The 16,946-nt window shown below is 43.2% G+C and overlaps 2 protein-coding genes across 2 annotated transcripts; both read left to right on the forward strand.

Annotated features, from left to right (window-relative positions):
• Nucleotides 1-1,558: 1,558 nt before the first annotated feature.
• TSR3 (TSR3 ribosome maturation factor) lies at nucleotides 1,559-5,524 on the forward strand (the record flags this gene model as incomplete). Its single annotated transcript, XM_034783205.1, is given in 3 exon segments — nucleotides 1,559-1,732; nucleotides 3,889-3,952; nucleotides 4,032-5,524. Coding segments are annotated over 3 exon segments (386 nt in total), but the record flags the coding sequence as incomplete, so codon positions are not given.
• A 4,771-nt stretch (nucleotides 5,525-10,295) lies between these two features.
• LOC117884535 (zinc finger and SCAN domain-containing protein 29-like) lies at nucleotides 10,296-13,546 on the forward strand. Its single transcript, XM_034784986.1, has 2 exons — nucleotides 10,296-12,063; nucleotides 12,749-13,546. The coding sequence occupies exons 1-2, from the start codon at nucleotides 11,523-11,525 to the stop codon at nucleotides 12,787-12,789; spliced, it is 582 nt and encodes a 193-aa protein (XP_034640877.1). The 5' UTR covers nucleotides 10,296-11,522; the 3' UTR covers nucleotides 12,790-13,546.
• The last annotated feature ends 3,400 nt before the right edge of the window (nucleotides 13,547-16,946 follow it).

Here is a 16,946-nt window from a genome sequence, read left to right on the forward strand (position 1 = left end):
TCATACCGGAGCTCTGAGCAGTCATACTCCTCTCTTACATACAACGCAACTCCCCCACCTTTTCTGCCCTGCCTGTCCTTCCTGAACAGTTTATATCCATCCATGACAGTACTCCAGTCATGTGAGTTATCCCACCAAGTTTCTGTTATTCCAATCACATCATAGTTCCCTGACTGTGCCAGGACTTCCAGTTCTCCCTGCTTGTTTCCCAGGCTTCTTGCATTTGTGTATAGGCACTTAAGATAACTCAATGATCGTCCCTCTTTCTCAGCATGAGACAGGAGTCCTCCCCTGTTGCGCTCTCCTGCTTGTGCTTCCTCCCAGGATCCCATTTCCCCACTTACCTCAGGGCTTTGGTCTCCTTCCCCCGGTGAACCTAGTTTAAAGCCCTCCTCACTAGGTTAGCCAGCCTGCTGGCGAAGATGCTCTTCCCTCTCTTCGTTAGGTGGAGCCCGTCTCTGCCTAGCACTCCTTCTTCTTGGAACACCATCCCATGGTCGAAGAAACCATCAGTGAGAATACCTTATCTTTAACTCTTGAAGGCTTCGCTCTTAGCTAGAGGAAGTAGAGTTGTTTCAAGGGATCATAAACAGAGCTGGTTTGAGAAAAGCTTCAGTGTTTCCTAATGAAGTTACAATAGGAACCTCATTTATCCAAGCCTCCATTATCTGGCTCTCCGTATTAACCAAACTAGAGCTGAAGGCCCAAGTGGCAGGGCTCAGGCTCCAGTTGAAGCCAGAGCTAAAGCTCTTTGCCCATTCTCCAGATTATCCTAATTTTTGATTATCTGATTTGGCACTGCTCCCAATTAGATTGGAAAAATGGGGTTCCACTGTATTGAAAACCTTCATTGGTTGGTTCTGAAAAATTTAAACCAGCTCTTGTTGTGTTGGAATAGGGGACTTGGCTGCGGCTGGGCCCCAACCCATTGTGGATCTTTAAGATTAAAACTAGGGCCTCAAATTGGCACTGAGTGTAGGCATGTGTGTCTCTCCCTTGCTATCAGTCTCTGAGGGGAGGAGATAGAGCTGGTGGTCATCACGTATTGTTAGCAGAGCCTGTGGCGTGTCTCAACCTCTCAAGGTGGTCAGGGAACCGTTGTCCATCGCCGCTCCCTGAATCCTGTTAGAGAAGGAAGTTTGAAACCATCATAGACCTGCACTTTCCACTCTGAGGGCTTGGAAGTGGGTTAACAGTAGACTTTGGCTGATTATTGACTGCTGTATAGAGATCTACCTTTTGTTTACACTGTACTGTACAACATCAGATTTTATATTTCCACATTCAGGAGATTGATTAACTAGAACACCGTGAATTTCTCCTGGATTCACTTGGGTGCCTCATGTTAAGTCTCCTGTCTCCAGATCTAGATTCCAAAACATTCAAGGATGCTGACAAATGTCTCATGTATCACTGTTTTAGTGACAGATGCTATGCATTGAACTTATGCTGATTAGATATCAAGGCAGCTGTAAGTTGTTGTGTTTTTTGTTTGTTTGTTTTTTGTTATGAGTCCCATGTTTGAAGAGAAGCTGGTCATATTTGTTTTCTATTTTAGGGTTCTCTGATCTAGCCACCGTTCTTCTGAGAAAGTTCAAATGGGGAAAAGTGTTTCTTGAATTGAACAAAAATCTCTTGGAGAAATATGCGGCCTGCCATTGCCAGGAAGAGGTGCTGAAAGTTGAAAAGGAATTTTTAGCAAGTGCAAAAGAAAGAGAAACTGAAGATATAGGTAAAAGCCTCCCTTTGAATGACCTTTCCTTGTGGTTTCCTGACTATTCCGAATGCTTTGTTGCTAAAGACAAAAAAAAATCTCAGTAGGCATTATATGGACATTCATTTACCCAACAGAGTGGCTGCCCTGATTAGTTTAGTTTTATAAAGGATGTTTTCAGGGAATTAAGGAAGAAAGAAGGTAAACAGCTCCCTTGTTACATTTACTAGTGCTGAATTGGAAAGTTTGAACACTAATGAGGACTGATAAATATGGGAAGCCCTAAAGAGGAGAAATATTGGCACAAATTAAAACTAGATTCATATTGCAAAATTTTAGTTGTATGGTGGCAGTGCATAAATGTCCCAGCCAAGCCTGGGGCCCCAATTTTGTGGGCACTGTACAGACAGAATAGAAGATTGAAAGTCCCTGCCTGAAAAGCTATCTAAAAATTCAGACAGATGTAGTCAGACTAAAGTAACGTACTAAAAGTATAGTACAATTCCGTCCCAGTTTCCATGTCGCACAACTGGTGCCAGTTTTCCATGTTCTGGCTCCTTCAGTGGTTTTTCAGCCTGCATGTTCTGTCTTCTCCCCCTCACTCCCACTCTTGGGAAAGCACTTCACTTCAATGCAGGAGGCACACAAAAAATATCCCAACACAAACTGCCGAAGTGTGTGTGAAGGCTACAGTTCTTATCCACCCAGAGCAGGGAGGGGAAAGGACAGTGGCTAAGTCTCATGTCCCTCCCTAGGCTAACTGTGTGCTGGCAGTTCACATGACCCAAGCCTGCAACCATGGTGTCTTGGCTTTGCCAGTAACTTCTCCCCACAAAGTGGGAGGTGCATCTCATCCACATTCTGAGGGGGAGGGCAGACAGCCCCTTGTGTCTTGGATAAGGGGATGAAACTGAGTGAAAACTTAAGCTGAATAACAAACATCTCCTTGTCACTGGAGTATATTAGTTTATGGAATAGAATAGTCTCCTTAGGGAAGTGGAAACCCAGTTACTTGGAACATTTAGAAAAGAATCCTTAAACTTACCAGAATAGATCTTAAGGAACATGCCTATTCCGGTCCTTCAGAAAGGCAGGAGGACTAGATGACCTCTGTCACGGTTACAGGGCTAGCTGCACTTGTCTCCTTGCTGGTCCTTCTGAGTACAGCCTTGGGTGTCAGGCTTTGTGCCTTTACCACTTCTGAGATGGAATTCTGCAATTCTCTCACTCTTAGACTGGGCCCTGGTCTACTCAGACTCTTAACCTTTTGGAAACTCACTGATTTCCAGATGGAGTTGTCAGCTGGAATTAGCTCATTTCTGATGATGAGACTTGGGTGGATTTCTGGCCCTGTGTGAGGTGAGGCCAAGTTCAGACTCGTTCACTCAATCTTCTTCCCTTCTGTCAGGAGCCCCTCTCCAATACTTTGATCAAGAGCTATTTATGATTTGTAGAGGCTGTGTGTGTATACTCGCCTATAAAGCAACTGACATCTCTGCTTACTACAAACAACCTTAAAGCTCCCTGGGAAATGTATACTTTATTGCACTAACAACAAGGAGTCTGGTGGCACCTTAAAGACAACAGATTTATTTGGGCATAAGCTTTCGTGGGTGAAAACTTCACTTCTTCAGATGCATAGAGTGAAAGTTTCAGATGCAGGCATTATATACTGACACATGGAGAGCAGGGAGTTACTTCGTAAGTGGAGAACTAGTGTTGACAGGGCCAATTCAATCAGGGTGGATGTAGTCCACTCCCAATGATTTATTGCACTGTAAATGAGTCAGTTTTACTTTAATTGAGATCTCAATTTTTCTCAAGCCAAAACTGACACATTCCACAGCTTGACTAAAGGCAATTTGTTGTGAGCTTTTCTTAAAATATCTGCTTTCACTTAGGTTATGGATACACCCATCAATGAGGTGGAGCTTAGAGCCAAAATTTTCAGAAGTGACTAGTGATTTTAAGTGCTTCAATTTTTTGGGCACTCAACGGGAGATGCCTTAAAGGGAAGGGGCCTGGTTTTCAAAGTGTCAAGATGAGCAGCGGTGTGTCACTGGATTTCCTCATACAGAGCCAAATCTTGGCTAAGTCAGCAGAATCCCTTTCATTTTCCTCTCTGAATGAAGAATCTTAAACTTAACTCTTACCAGATGTAATTTTTTTTCCAGATCCATTTGATGTTGACTCTGGAAAAGAATTTTCAAATCCTAATAGACCAGCCAGCTCCATAGGGTAATTACTTTCAGTTCTCATTCTCCTTTCAAAAAGTTCTTTTGCTTTTATACCTCTGAAAAAAAATTCTTGTTTTCAGAATGGCACAATGTGATGAAGAATCTGGTGAAGAGGATGGCAGTGACAGTGATGATGACAGTACAGAAGATGACAGTGAAAAGCTTGCTGCACAAACAGCCAATAAACCAGTTATTTGGAAGGGAGTTAAAAAAAGACTAAAAGATTAAAGAGTTTATAAAAGTGAGTTTTGAAAATTTGTATAAAGAAACCATCAACATAATTGAAAGGAAAATTAAAAAATGTTGTCTAGACTTTTTCCATGAGCAGTGAAATGACTTGGGCTCCACTCCTGCAACTGGGTTTTTGTAGGGGACCACTGTGTCTACTCCATTGACTTCAGCAGGACAACAAGGAGGTACAGAGTCTGCCTGCATATAGCTCTCTAGTTGAAGCCTTTATGTCAAGGCTTATCTGCACATTAGTTCATGGCATGCTGGGGAATGAATCTACCCTGCAATAGTCTGCTGCATCCTAACTGTCCATGTGCATACTGCTGATGCACATTAACAATTCCTCTTTGAAAGGGGACTAAACTAAAGCTCATTAGTGAACTGCTAATGCACATCAGCAGTGTGTACATCAACAGTTTTTACCCCCAGCAGGACTGTTGTGCACACTGTGTAGAGTATAAGTCCAAAAGTGAATTGATAACATGGGGAGCTGGTTTCACTCTTTGGGGGTGATGGAGTAGAGGGGAGTAGTCCAAGTATCTGGTAATTAAGGACTTGGCCTAGACAGATTTTGGGAGACTTGGGACTGAAAAGTCTATTGGGGTCACCTTGCAAGAAGTAACTAGGCTGCTGGAAGCCAGGTTGAGATCCTTATGCTTGTATGCTGGCTACAAGTGTCAGGATTTTGAGACATAGTGGCATAGCATTAAGGCATCCAGGGTTACAGGGCATGCAGTGACAGAATCCCCAAAACATCAGTGGCCCAAGGAGGAACAAAGGAACATAAAAGAAAACTGGTTCCAGTTATTGCTTCTCTGCTCTTTGAAGCAGGATGGCTTTTAGGGATTTCTCATCTCTAAACAGTAGTACTTTGTAGCTGACACAGATCTTGCTGAAAAAGCTTTATGTACTTTGTATGACATATTAGGATTGTGTGATGAAGATGGGGATTTTGGTAATATTTCTATGATTCCTGTTTGCACCTCAGCCTCCCTCTAGGCTTTGCATTGCTGTGTGCTGAGTGTAAGTGGAAGGGATGAGGTGAATAGTGGATCCACATTAGACAGTGGAAACCCCAGGGGCTGGGACATTCATGCCTAGCAACCAACAGACAAGAGAAAGGTGATTTCCCACACACACTTCTCTTCAGGGAAGCACAGAGTAAAGGCCATGAGTTGGCGAATAAAGGCAAAAGGGGTCAGGTGGCTGGGTTAAGAGCTTGAGCACTCAGGGACATAAGGCTCTGACCTGGTTCAGACAGAAACTGCTTCTGTATGCTGATCTAAGGACTTTCAGATTCTTTTTGCCAGATGACTAATAAATTGTTACCTTGTTTTGGAAAGGCTGCTTGGTGTTGTTGCAAATAGTGAGAACATTTCACCAGAAGGGATAGGAACAAGCCTCCTGCAGGCATCTCGTTTGGCTGAATTCACTATAGGGAGCCACGGAAAGAGAGATGGGGATCGCTGGTGCCCAAATGTCCAGTTTCAAATTTGTGGAGTCTATAGGCCTGCCCCTGTGGAACTGGTAGATCTTTAGGGTCCAGCATGCTAAAGGTGTCACTCCCAAGGGACTGGCTAGGGCATAGACCAGACCCTGTGAATCTGACAAGGTGGAATAAGAACATAAGAATGGCCCTACTGGCTCAGACCAAAGGTCTGTCTAGCCCAGTATACTGTCTTCTGATAATGGACAGTGCCAGGTGCTCCAGAAGGAATAAACAGAACAGGGAATTATCAAGTGATCCATCCTGTTGCTCATTCCCAGCTTCTGGCAAAAAAAGGCTAGGGACACCATTCCTGCCCATTCTGGCTAATAGCCATTGATGGACCTATCCTCCATGAATTTATCTAGTTCTTTTTTGAACCCTGTTATGATCTTGGCCTTCACAACATCCTCTGGTAAGGAGTTCCACAGGTTGACTGTGCATTGTGTGAAGAAATACTTCCTTTTATTTGTTTTAAACCTTCTGCCTATTAATTTCTTTTGGTGACCCCTAGTTTTTGTGTTATGAGGAGTAAATAACACTTCATTTACTTTCTCTGCACCAGTCATGATTTTATAGAACTCAATCATATCTCCCCTTAGCTGTCTCTTTTCCAAACTGTAATGTCCCAGTCTTATTAATCTCTCCTCATACAGCAGCCGTTCCATACCCCTAATTGTTTTTTTGCCCTTTTCTGAACCTTTTCCAATTCCAATACATTTTTTTGAGATAGGGCGACCACATCCACACACAGTATTCAAGATGTGGGTGTACCATGGATTTATACAGAGGCAACATGATATTTTCTGTCCTGTTATCTATCCCTTTCTTAATTATTCCCAGCATTCTGTTCACTTTTTTGACTGCTGCTGCACATTGAGTGGATGTTTTCAGAGAACTATCCACAATGACTCCAAGATCTCTCTCTTGAGTGGTAACAGCTAATTGAGACCCCCAGTGTTTTAGATGTATAGTTGGGATTATGCTTTCCAATGTGCAATACTTTGCATTTATCAGCATTACATTTCATCTGCCATTTTGTTGCCCAGTCACCCAGTTTTGAGAGAACCTTTTGTAGCTCTTTGCAGTCTGTCTGGGTCTTAACTATCTTTAGTAATCTGCAAATTTTGCCACCTGTTTACCCCTTTTTCCAGATCATGTATGACTATATTGAATAGGACTGGTCCAGAACAGACCCCTGGGGGACATCACTATTTACCTCTCTCCACTCTGAAAACTGACCATTTATACCTATCCTTTGTTTCCTATCTTTTAACCAGTTACCAATCCATGAGAGCACCTTCCCTCTTATCCCGTGGCAGCTTACTTTGCATAAGAGCCTTTGGTGAGGGACATTGTCAAAGGCTTTCTGACAATTTAAGTACACTATTTCTGCTGGATCCCCTTGGTCCACATGCTTGTTGACCCCCTCAAAGAATTCTAGTAGATTGGTGAGGCATAATTTTCCTTTACTAAAACCATGTTGTCTCTTCCTCAACAAATTAGGTTTATCTATCTGTCTGACAATACTGTTCTTTATTATAGTGTCAACCAGTTTGCCCAGTACTGAAATCAGGCTTACAGGCCTGTAATTGCCAGGATCACCTCTGGAGCCCTTTTTAAAAATTGGCCTCACATTAGCTATCCTCCAGTCATCTGGTACAGACTACAGTTAGTAGTTCTGCAATTTCACATCTGAGTTCCTTCAGAACTTGGGTAAATAGCATTTAGTCCTGGTGGCTTATTGCTGTTTAATTTATCAATTTGTTCCCAAACCACCTCTAATGATACCTCAATCTGGGACAGTTCCTCAAATCTAAAAAGAATGGCTCAGGTTTGGGAATCTCCCTCACATCCTCAGCTGTGAAGACCAATGCAAATAAGTCATTTAGTTTCTCCGCAATGGCCTTATCGTAACATTGTGGTACTAGATATTATTGGATACAAGTAGTATTTGTTATAACTGTCCACCATCAACAACTTTGGAAACATGGTAAGACACACTGAATTATGTCTAGCATTAGAAATGTAATTTAAGCTGTCCTGAAAATGGTCCAGGTGGTGATGCTAAAGCAGAGCAAACTCTGAAGTTGTGCCCAGCAAGAGATGGATTGCAGTGGGAGCCCAACAAGTACCTTGCTGTACAGTCATGCAGAGCCAGAAGACACAAGGAAGGTAGGGTGAATAAAAGCCGTGAACATGTTTAGGGAACGTAATAGGAGAGTGGGGAAGTGTGCATACATAGTCTCTGCAAGGCAGGGAATAGGATGGGGGAGAGATTGATTCAGCCTTTGAAGAGAACACACTGCTTAAAGTTGGCTGTTGGTGTTTTGAGACCAGCAATAAACGAATTCCTCAACTGCTGTTTACATACAATCATAGCTGTTATATTCTAGCTTTAATGTGCTATAATACTGAACCAGAGCAATTAAGCTCTAGTGTAAAAGAATGTTTGATAGCCTGAAAAACTGTATTTAATCACTCCTTTAACAGGGCTTTGGAGTGGATCCCGGAGCTGGAGCACAGAGCAGCTCCAGAGCTGCAGGTTTTTGCCTGGAGCTGGAGCGGAGCCAGAGCACAGCTCCAAAGCCCTGCCCTTAAACAGTCAATTTTTAACATACTCCATAGGCAAAGGTATTTGGGGCAGGGAACGACTCCTTTGGACACTACTCTAAAGTACTGACTGCATCAAAGACATACTTTATGCCTTCAGACCACATTGTGCACTTTTCACTAGTAATGCTGCATGTACCGTCCTCTCCACTGGGTCATAACATATATTCCCCAATCCTACAGTTTGTTCTCATTAAAGGGAAAGGATGCTACCTTAAGCTCTGGCTGCTGTTTTCTCGGAGTTTCTAATGAAAGAAAAATTAGGACTTGCTTCACAGGAAACACAAGGTCTGTGGAAACTATCTGCTACAAAGGCATTGTACAGTAAGTAGACCCCCTAACAGTTTAAATTAACATACTGCTCCACTCAGTGTGATCATAACTGATTTTATTATAAGTAAAATACAAATATAAAAACATGCATGTTACACATTATGGTGGACTGATATGTTTACATTAAACAAGTTTTTTTTAAAACAGTTGTTTCACTGAAGTGACATACCTAAGTAGCAAAAGTGTAAACTAGAGGAAATAAAATTCCATTCAAGAATCAGAGTAGAGAGGCCTGAAACCACAACTGATGCTCTATACAAATTTATATTCAGCATTCTTGAATCTCTGCAATGATGATCATGCCTTACCCACTTCTGAGAGACTTTTCAATTGCTGAAAGCTCTCCTGATTTTTAGATGCCATATTGCATTAGTTAAAATACACTAAATACTTTCCTAATATCACTTTCTTGAAAGCATTTAATTTTAGGTGCCTTAGGGATCTTAGGCAATTATAGCTGGGAGGAGAGTTGGCTATTAAGATGTGGTCCACACTAAGGTTGAGAATCCCTGGCCTGAGCAAAATAAATCTATCTAAGCATAGGCCTCACTAGCTGGCTCTGCAGTGTGTTGAATATTCCATCTGAAAGTCTCACCGATGACTGTAGGAAATCAAACATCCATTGAATAAAATGCCAATCTGACATAATAGTTTTGTCTTAGCTACTGAGATCATCAGTGTGGGTCACAATGTGTTGTACAAACCACCAAAACTTCCTCTTCAGAAATGCAAACCAGGACATTCTCATTATGTAAAACAAACAAGCTCTCTATATAATAAACTAAACTATTAAGCACTGTAATAAAGGGAGAGGAAACTAAAATAAAACAGGAGTACTTGTGGCACCTTAGAGACTAAACACATTTATTTGAGCATAAGCTTTCGTGGGCTACAGCCCACTTCTTCAGATGCATAGAATGGAACATATAGTACGGAGATATATATATACATACAGAACATGAAAAGGTGGAAGGAGCCATATCAACTCTAAGAGGCTAATTAATTAAGATGAGCAATTATCAGCAAGAGAAAAACAACTTTTGTTGTGATAGTGATTGTGAGGGATGTTGGTGTACAGGGAGGTGACCTCTATCGGAGCAAGTATAATGTTCAGAAGGAGGTTGTTAATGTTGCAGAGTTTCTGGAGGAAGCCAGTAGTGTCCCTTTCTGTGATGAGTAGTTTGAGTATGGTTTCTATGAATTCCAATATTCCTTCAGTAAAAGTGCCATGAACAGATACGATGGGTCTGCCTGGGCTCCCTTGTTTGCGTATCTTGGGAAGTATGTAGAAGGGCCCTGGGGTGGGTTTGTGGGGGATGAGGGTATAGAGATTCTCCTGAAGTTGTTTGGGGAAGGATTTGGTGATATTCTTAAATTCCTGGGTAAATTGTGAGTGGACTTGTAGGCTCTAAAGTTTTACACTGTTTTGTTTTTGAAAGAAGTTATGTAACAAAAAAAACTGCATTTGTAAGTTACTTTCACAATAACGAGATTGCACTTCAGTACTTGTATGAGGTGAATTGAAAAATACAATTTCTTTTGTTTATAATTTTTACAGTGCATATATTTGTAATCAAAAATAATAAAGTGAGCACTGTGCACTTTGTATTCTGTGTTGTAATTGAAATCAATATTGAAAACGTAGAAAACATTCAAAAATATTTAAATTTCAATTGGTATTCTATTGTTATAAGTGCGATTAATCGTGATTAACTTTTTAAGCGTGATTAATTTTTTTGAGTTGAGTTAATCGAGTGAATTACCGCGATTGGCAGCCCTAATAAAAATGCATAAAGTAAGTTAATATATTAAAGAAATAACTCAAGTATCTGTTTTTGACCCTGTAAATTTGTAACTTTTTTTAAATCTGTCCAAATAGTTTGGGAATACCTGCATGAAACAGCTACTAGACAGATTTAATTTGTATCAAACAAATCAAGTTCATTGTGAAGATTTCTGGGGCCCAGTTGTTTTCAAGATAACATTCACAATCTGAGGCACTTCTAACAACTGCAGTGTGAGGGATAAGACTCCATTCACCTAATATGACTGAATAGTCTCAATTTCCCTCTTGTTAAGTGTGCACAGATCTGACACCACAGGCTCAGGAGATACTTCACTTTGTTTGCTGATTTATGCTTTTATCAAAACTGTTTCAGCAGAGCCGAGTTTAATTTTTAAAAGGCAAGAACGAAATTTAATTCAGAAACAGATTAAAAACCAAACAAACCACTAGAAACAAATCCTTAAACTGCCTGTGAAAGATGTCAGCTTGACAAGCCTGGAATTGCTCACAACTGTCCCATGGCATGCCTAGGAAGCATCATCTTCTGCAAGTAGATAATCTCAATTGTCTGTTATGATGCAGGGGTGGGTTTTATTTTGAAGTCTGTGCAGAGAAACAGTAGTAAGCAATTAAAAGTTTCTAGCAAAGATGGAACCCAAGGTTGATCAGTTTAATTGAAGAGGTGCTAAGCACCTCAGGACCCATGAATGTGAACTAGGGCCTTAACTACACCGCAGAGTTTTGTCGCCAAAAGGCAGCTTTTGGCAACAAAAGAGTGGAGATGTACACACTGCAATTCCACTTTTGGTAAAAAAAAAACCATTGCCGTTTCAGCGACAAAATAAAACCACCTTGACAAGAGACATAGGGCTTTTTGCGCAAAAGTTTTGTCAGCAAAGTGCCAATGCAGACACCACACTTGATTGCATCGCTTTAATTAGCCTCCAGAAGGTGTCCCACAATGCCCATCCTGACTGCTCAGGTCAGCTGTTCCAACTCCACTGCCCTGCAGTCAGGTAAGCCACAGTCCACTCCTTCCCCTTTAAAGTCCTGGCAATTTTTGAAATTCCACTTCCTGTTTGCTCGGCCTTAAGAGTTCACATCGCATCTTTCCAGGTGACAATGGCGGCTCCATGTGACAAACGGTCTCCCGCGTGGAACAATGTGGATCTGCTGGATCTGCTCAGTATTTGGAGAGAAGAGGTAATGCAGTCCCAGCTGTGCTTCTGCCATAAGAATTTCAATACCTACAGGCAGATTTCTCAAAACCTGTGCCAAAAGGGCTATGACTGGGACACGTTGCAGTGCAGAGTAAAACTCAAGGCGCTACGGCACGCGTACCAGAAGACAAGGGAGGCAAACCGTTGCTCTAGTGCTGCACCACAGACCTGCCATTTTTATATGGAGTTGGACGCTACTCTCAGTGGTGACCCCACTTCCAAGAGCCCCATGGATACTTCATCAGGGCTGGAGCTGGCAGAAAATGGACCTAACCCAGAGGACGAAGTTATCAATCAACACGTAGAATTAGACAATCATGTGGAGCCCACAGCAGGGTTGCAGTGTGGTGTTTCTAGTCAGGAGCTGTTCTACACTCCAGAGGTGTCTAGCCAGTCTCAGCAGTCACACTCCAACAAGCAAGAAGCAGGAGAGGAGATCCCTGGTAAGTGGTTTTGCTTTGTGAAGTGCAGAGATGGGTTGAGGGCATAGAAATGTACAAGGTGGGCTGTGTTTCTGTGTGCTGGACATATCCCTGTACAGCTAAGCAGTATGGCGGAACAGGGGCTTGATGCACACCAAGATTTCACAGGAATCCTCCAGAAAGATCTCTAGGAAACTCTTCTGGAGGTACTTGGCAATCCTCTGCCGAAGCTTCCTTGGTAGATCTGTTTTGTTCCTTCCCCCATTGAAGAAAACTTTCCCATACCATTCTGCAATCACTTGTGCAAGGACCAAAGCAGCACACAGGCGAGCAACATAGGGACTAGAGCGGAACCTGCAAGTGTATAGTAGATACACCCTTGCTCCTCTGCTTACTCTCAGGAGTGAGATACCTGTTACAATGACCCCCACCTGTGGAAAACAGTGTGAAGTTTAAAATATTGTCCCCAGTTGACTGCACCACGACCCTTTCATATTGCTTTTCTCCCCATGTAAAATGCCCTCCGCCCCGCAATAAACTCACCATGCTTGGGGTGTTCACTGGCATGTGTGCTTGTTAAGGGTCAGTGAGAAAGTGATTGGTGTGTTACTAGAGCTGTATTCTAATGTACTGTTTCAATGCTGTACTTGTACTTAATCATGCTTCTGTGTATTGTTCTTTGCGTTTCTGCAAATGCACCCTTCAGAGGCATCCCCTACACACTGGTGGAGTGCCTCCGCTGGATAAGAAAGCGCCCACGGCGGAGCAAGGAGGACATGTTCCAGGAGCTGCAATACTCAAATGCAGAAAAGAGGGAACGCAGGCAGTGGAGGAAAATTGAAAGGCAGGACAGAAAAGAAAATGAGGCCTTTATTAGGGACCCAACTGACAGGATGATTAAAATTATGGAGCAGCAAACAAATGCTGAAGTCCCTTATAACGCTCCAGACTGAGCAGATGGTGCATGCCCACCTTCCCCTTCAGAACTCTTTTCTATGCCTTCCCCAAACTCCACCTTGCGCATTCCTTTCTGCTTTCTGGGACTTCTCGCTTTCCCATTCACTCCACCCCAGACACCTTTTAAAATGATAGCTGGACTTACGCACTGCTCTAAAAGTCAGCCATCCCCTGCTACCTCCTCTCCCCTCAAGCATTTTTGTGTGTGGGGAGTATTGTTTTTTGTGCAATAAAAGCTAAGTTTTTTGAATGATAAGCAATCTTTGTTTCCTGCAAATTGTGATAGCAGATGGCAGCAACAAATAAGCAGTTTAATCATTTGCTTACATAGAATCCTAGGCCACAAAAATCACAAGTGCTTCCTTGCAAAACTCAATTTCATTGAGTTGGGAATTAGCTGATGTGATTGCAGAGCCACTGGCCATTATCTTTGAAAACTCGTGGTAATTGGGGGAGGTCCCGTCCGATTGGAAAAAGTCAAATATAGTGCCCAACTTTAAAAAAGGGAAGGAGAACCCAAGGGACTACAGACCTGTCAGCCTCACCTCAGTCCCTGGAAAAATCATGGAGCAGGGACTTAAGGAAACCATTTTGAAGCACTTGGAGGAGAGGAATGTGATCAGGAATAGTCAACATGGATTCACCAAGGGCAAGTCATACCTGACCAACCTGATTTCCTTCCAAGATGAGATAACTGGTTCTGTGGATATGGGGAAAGCAGTGGACGGGATATATGTTGACTTTAGCAAAGCTTTCGATACGGTCTCCCACAGTATTCTTGCCAGCAAGTTAAAAAAGTATGCATTGAACGAATGGACTATAAGGTGGATAGAAAGCTGGCTAGATTGTCGGGCCCAACGGGTAGTGATCAATGGCTCAATGTCTAGTTGACAGCCGGTATCAAGCGGAGTGCCCCAGGGGTCGGTCCTGGGGCTGGTTTTGTTCAACATCTTTATTAATCATCTGGATGATGGGATAGATGGACCTAGACAAATTGGAGGATAGGGCCAAAAGAAATCCGATGAGGTTTAACAAGGACAAGTGCAGAGTCCTGCACTTAGGACGGAAGGATCCCATGCACTGCTACAGTCTGGGGACCAATTAGCTAAGCGGCAGTTCTGCAGAAAAGGACCTGGGGATTACAGTGGATGAGAAGCTGGATATGAGTCAGCAGTGTGCCCTTATTGCCAAGGCGGCTAATGGCATATTGGTCTGCATTAATAGGAGCATTGCCAGCAGATCAAGGAAAGTGATTATTCCCCTCTATTCGGCATTGGTGAGGTCTCATCTGGAGTACTGCATCCAGTTTTTGCCCCCCCAAAAAGATGGACAAATTGGAGAAAGTCCAGCGGAGAGCAACAAAAATGATCAGGGGGCTGAGGCACATGAGTTATGGGAAGAGGCTGAGGGAACTGGGCTTGTTTAGTCCGCAGAAGAGACAAGTGAGGGGGGGGATTTGATAGCAGCCTTCAACTACCTGAAGAGGGGTTCCAAAGAGGATGGAGCTCGGCTGTTCTCAGTGGTGGCAGATGACAAAACAAGGAGCAATGGTTTCAAGTTGCAGTGGGGGAGGTCTAGGTTGGATATTAGGAAACACTATTTCACTAGGAGGGTGGTGAAGCACTGGAATGGGTTACCTAGTGAGGTGGTGGAATCTCCATCTTTAGAGGTTTTTAAGGCCCAGCTTGACAAAGCCCTGGCTGGGATGATTTATATGGGGATTGGTCCTGCTTTGAGCAGGGGGCTGGACTAGATGAGCTCCTGAGGTCTCTTCCAACCCTAATCTTCTATGAACCTAAGCATTGCAGTCCCGAGCATAATATACATTACTGGTTCTCATCTTCAAAGTGTTTCCACAAAGCCTCTCTGATTCAAACTGCCCCCCTTTGTGCCCCACTCATAGCCCTGATATCTGGCTGTTCAAAAGCCGTAGCCAGGCATTCTGCACCTCAGGAGCACAGCCCTGAGCAAATTTTTCACCCTTCTCTTCACAAATATTGTGCAATGTACAACATGCAGCTATGACCATGGGACTATTATCCTCTCCAGCATGCCTTTAATCTGCTAAACGCACATTTCATGGTCATCCTGCACCTACTCAGCCTATTGTTGAACAGCTCCTTATTGCTATTCAGGTTTCCCGTGTAAGGCTTCATGAGCTATGGCATTAAGGATATGCCAGGTCGCCCAGGATCACAATGGGGATTTCAACAACTTTCTATTCAGGCCGGTGTTCCTGAAGATGCATGCGTCAGGCACCTTTCCGGACCACACCGTGTTGATGTCAATGAAATGCCCATGGTGATCCACAAGCGCCTGCAACACCATGGAGCAGTACCCCTTCCTAGTGATGTGCTCAGTCGCAAGATGGTCTGGTGCCAAAATTGAAATTTGCGTGCCATCTATAGCCCCTCCACAGTTAGGGAAACCCATTTCTGCAAAGCCATCCACTATTTCACACACATTGCCAAGAGTCACAGTCCTTCATAGCAGGATGCGATTAATGGCCCTGCACACTTGTGTTAACAGTCCCAACAGTTGACTTCCTGACTCCAAACTTATTTGCGACCGCCTGGTAGGAGGCTGGAGTCACCAGCTTCCACACTGTGATCACCATGCGCTTCTCCACCGAGAAGGCAGCTCTCATTTGGGTGCTCTAGCCCTGCAGGTAAGGATGAGCTCAACACACAATTCCAGGAAGGTGGCTTTCCTCATCCAAAAGTGCTGCAGCCACTGCTCATCATCCCAGACCTGCATAACAATCCAATCCCACCACTCAGTGCTAGTTTCCTGAGCTCAAAAGCGACGGTCAACCACGTGCAGCTGTTCCATGAATGCCAAAAGTCATTTAATGTTGCTCTTATCCATGTCAGACAGCACATCAGACAACTGTGAATCTCTGAGTTAAGAACTTCATTATTAACTACACTGCCATTCGCAATGTGCTACTGAGAGCTAGCAGAGCATTGAAGAGCAGTGCGGGAGCCATTCTTTCAGGCAGAAATGGCGGGCTGAGCAGAAAACAAGGGATGTTGAAAAATGCCACGAACTGAAGACAGAAGCACGTGGAATGCTAGGATGCAAAGCAGTGCATCATGGGACATTGAGCCTGGACCCACGATGCGCTGTGATCTACTCCACCTTCCCACAAGACCTAGTGGCAGAAGGTGGAGAGCTGAACTGTGGGATAGCTTCCCATAGCGCATTGCTCTGTGTCGATGCTGCTGCCCCAAGTGTAGACGTTCTCTTCTGACAGAAAGACAGCATGAACATGCAATAATGGCTATCAAAAAGTGCTAAAAGACAACCAACAAAACTTTACACTGACCGTTTTTTTGGCAAGACATGGCCTAAGGTGTTGGTAACTAAGCTGTATGATATTGGCAGTGAATCTACCTTCTTGATGGAAGTTTTGAAATAATATGCTTCTTTGAAATCATAAGTTTGCCTGGTCCTGCCATAAAGGAGAAAATGTTACCCAGAATGAAGAGGTGGAAAAAGCCACCTTTTGCAGGAGAGACCAATGTTACTAATACAGTATTCAGAGTAGCAGTCGTGTTGGTCTGTATCTGCAAAAAGAACAGGAGTACTTGTGGCACCTTAGAGACTAAAATTTATTTGGAGCATAAGCTTTCATAGGCTTCAGCCCACTTCATCGGATGCATAGAATGGAACATATAGTGAGGAGATACACACACACACACACACACACACACACACACACACACACACACACACACACACACACACACACACCATGAAAAGGTGGGAGTTGCCCAACCAACTCTAAGAGGCCAATTAATTAAGATGAACTGTTGTCAGCAGGAGAAAAAAAACTTTTGTAGTGATAATCAAGATAGCCCATTTAAGACAGTTTGACAAGAAGCTGTGAGGATACTTAACAGGGGGGAAATAGATTCAATGTGTGTAATGGCTCAGCCATTCCC

The sequence above is a fragment of the Trachemys scripta genome, chromosome 10 (genome assembly GCF_013100865.1).
Source record: "Trachemys scripta elegans isolate TJP31775 chromosome 10, CAS_Tse_1.0, whole genome shotgun sequence".
NCBI classification, from domain to species: domain Eukaryota; kingdom Metazoa; phylum Chordata; order Testudines; family Emydidae; genus Trachemys; species Trachemys scripta.

Coding starts and splice junctions, on each gene's coding strand:
- LOC117884535 (XM_034784986.1), top strand. CDS start 11,523: ATGGCGGCTCCATGTGACAAACGGTCTCCCGCGTGGAACAATGTGGAT. Junction 12,064..12,748: donor AGCAGGAGAGGAGATCCCTG/GTAAGTGGTTTT, acceptor TGCACCCTTCAG/AGGCATCCCCTACACACTGG.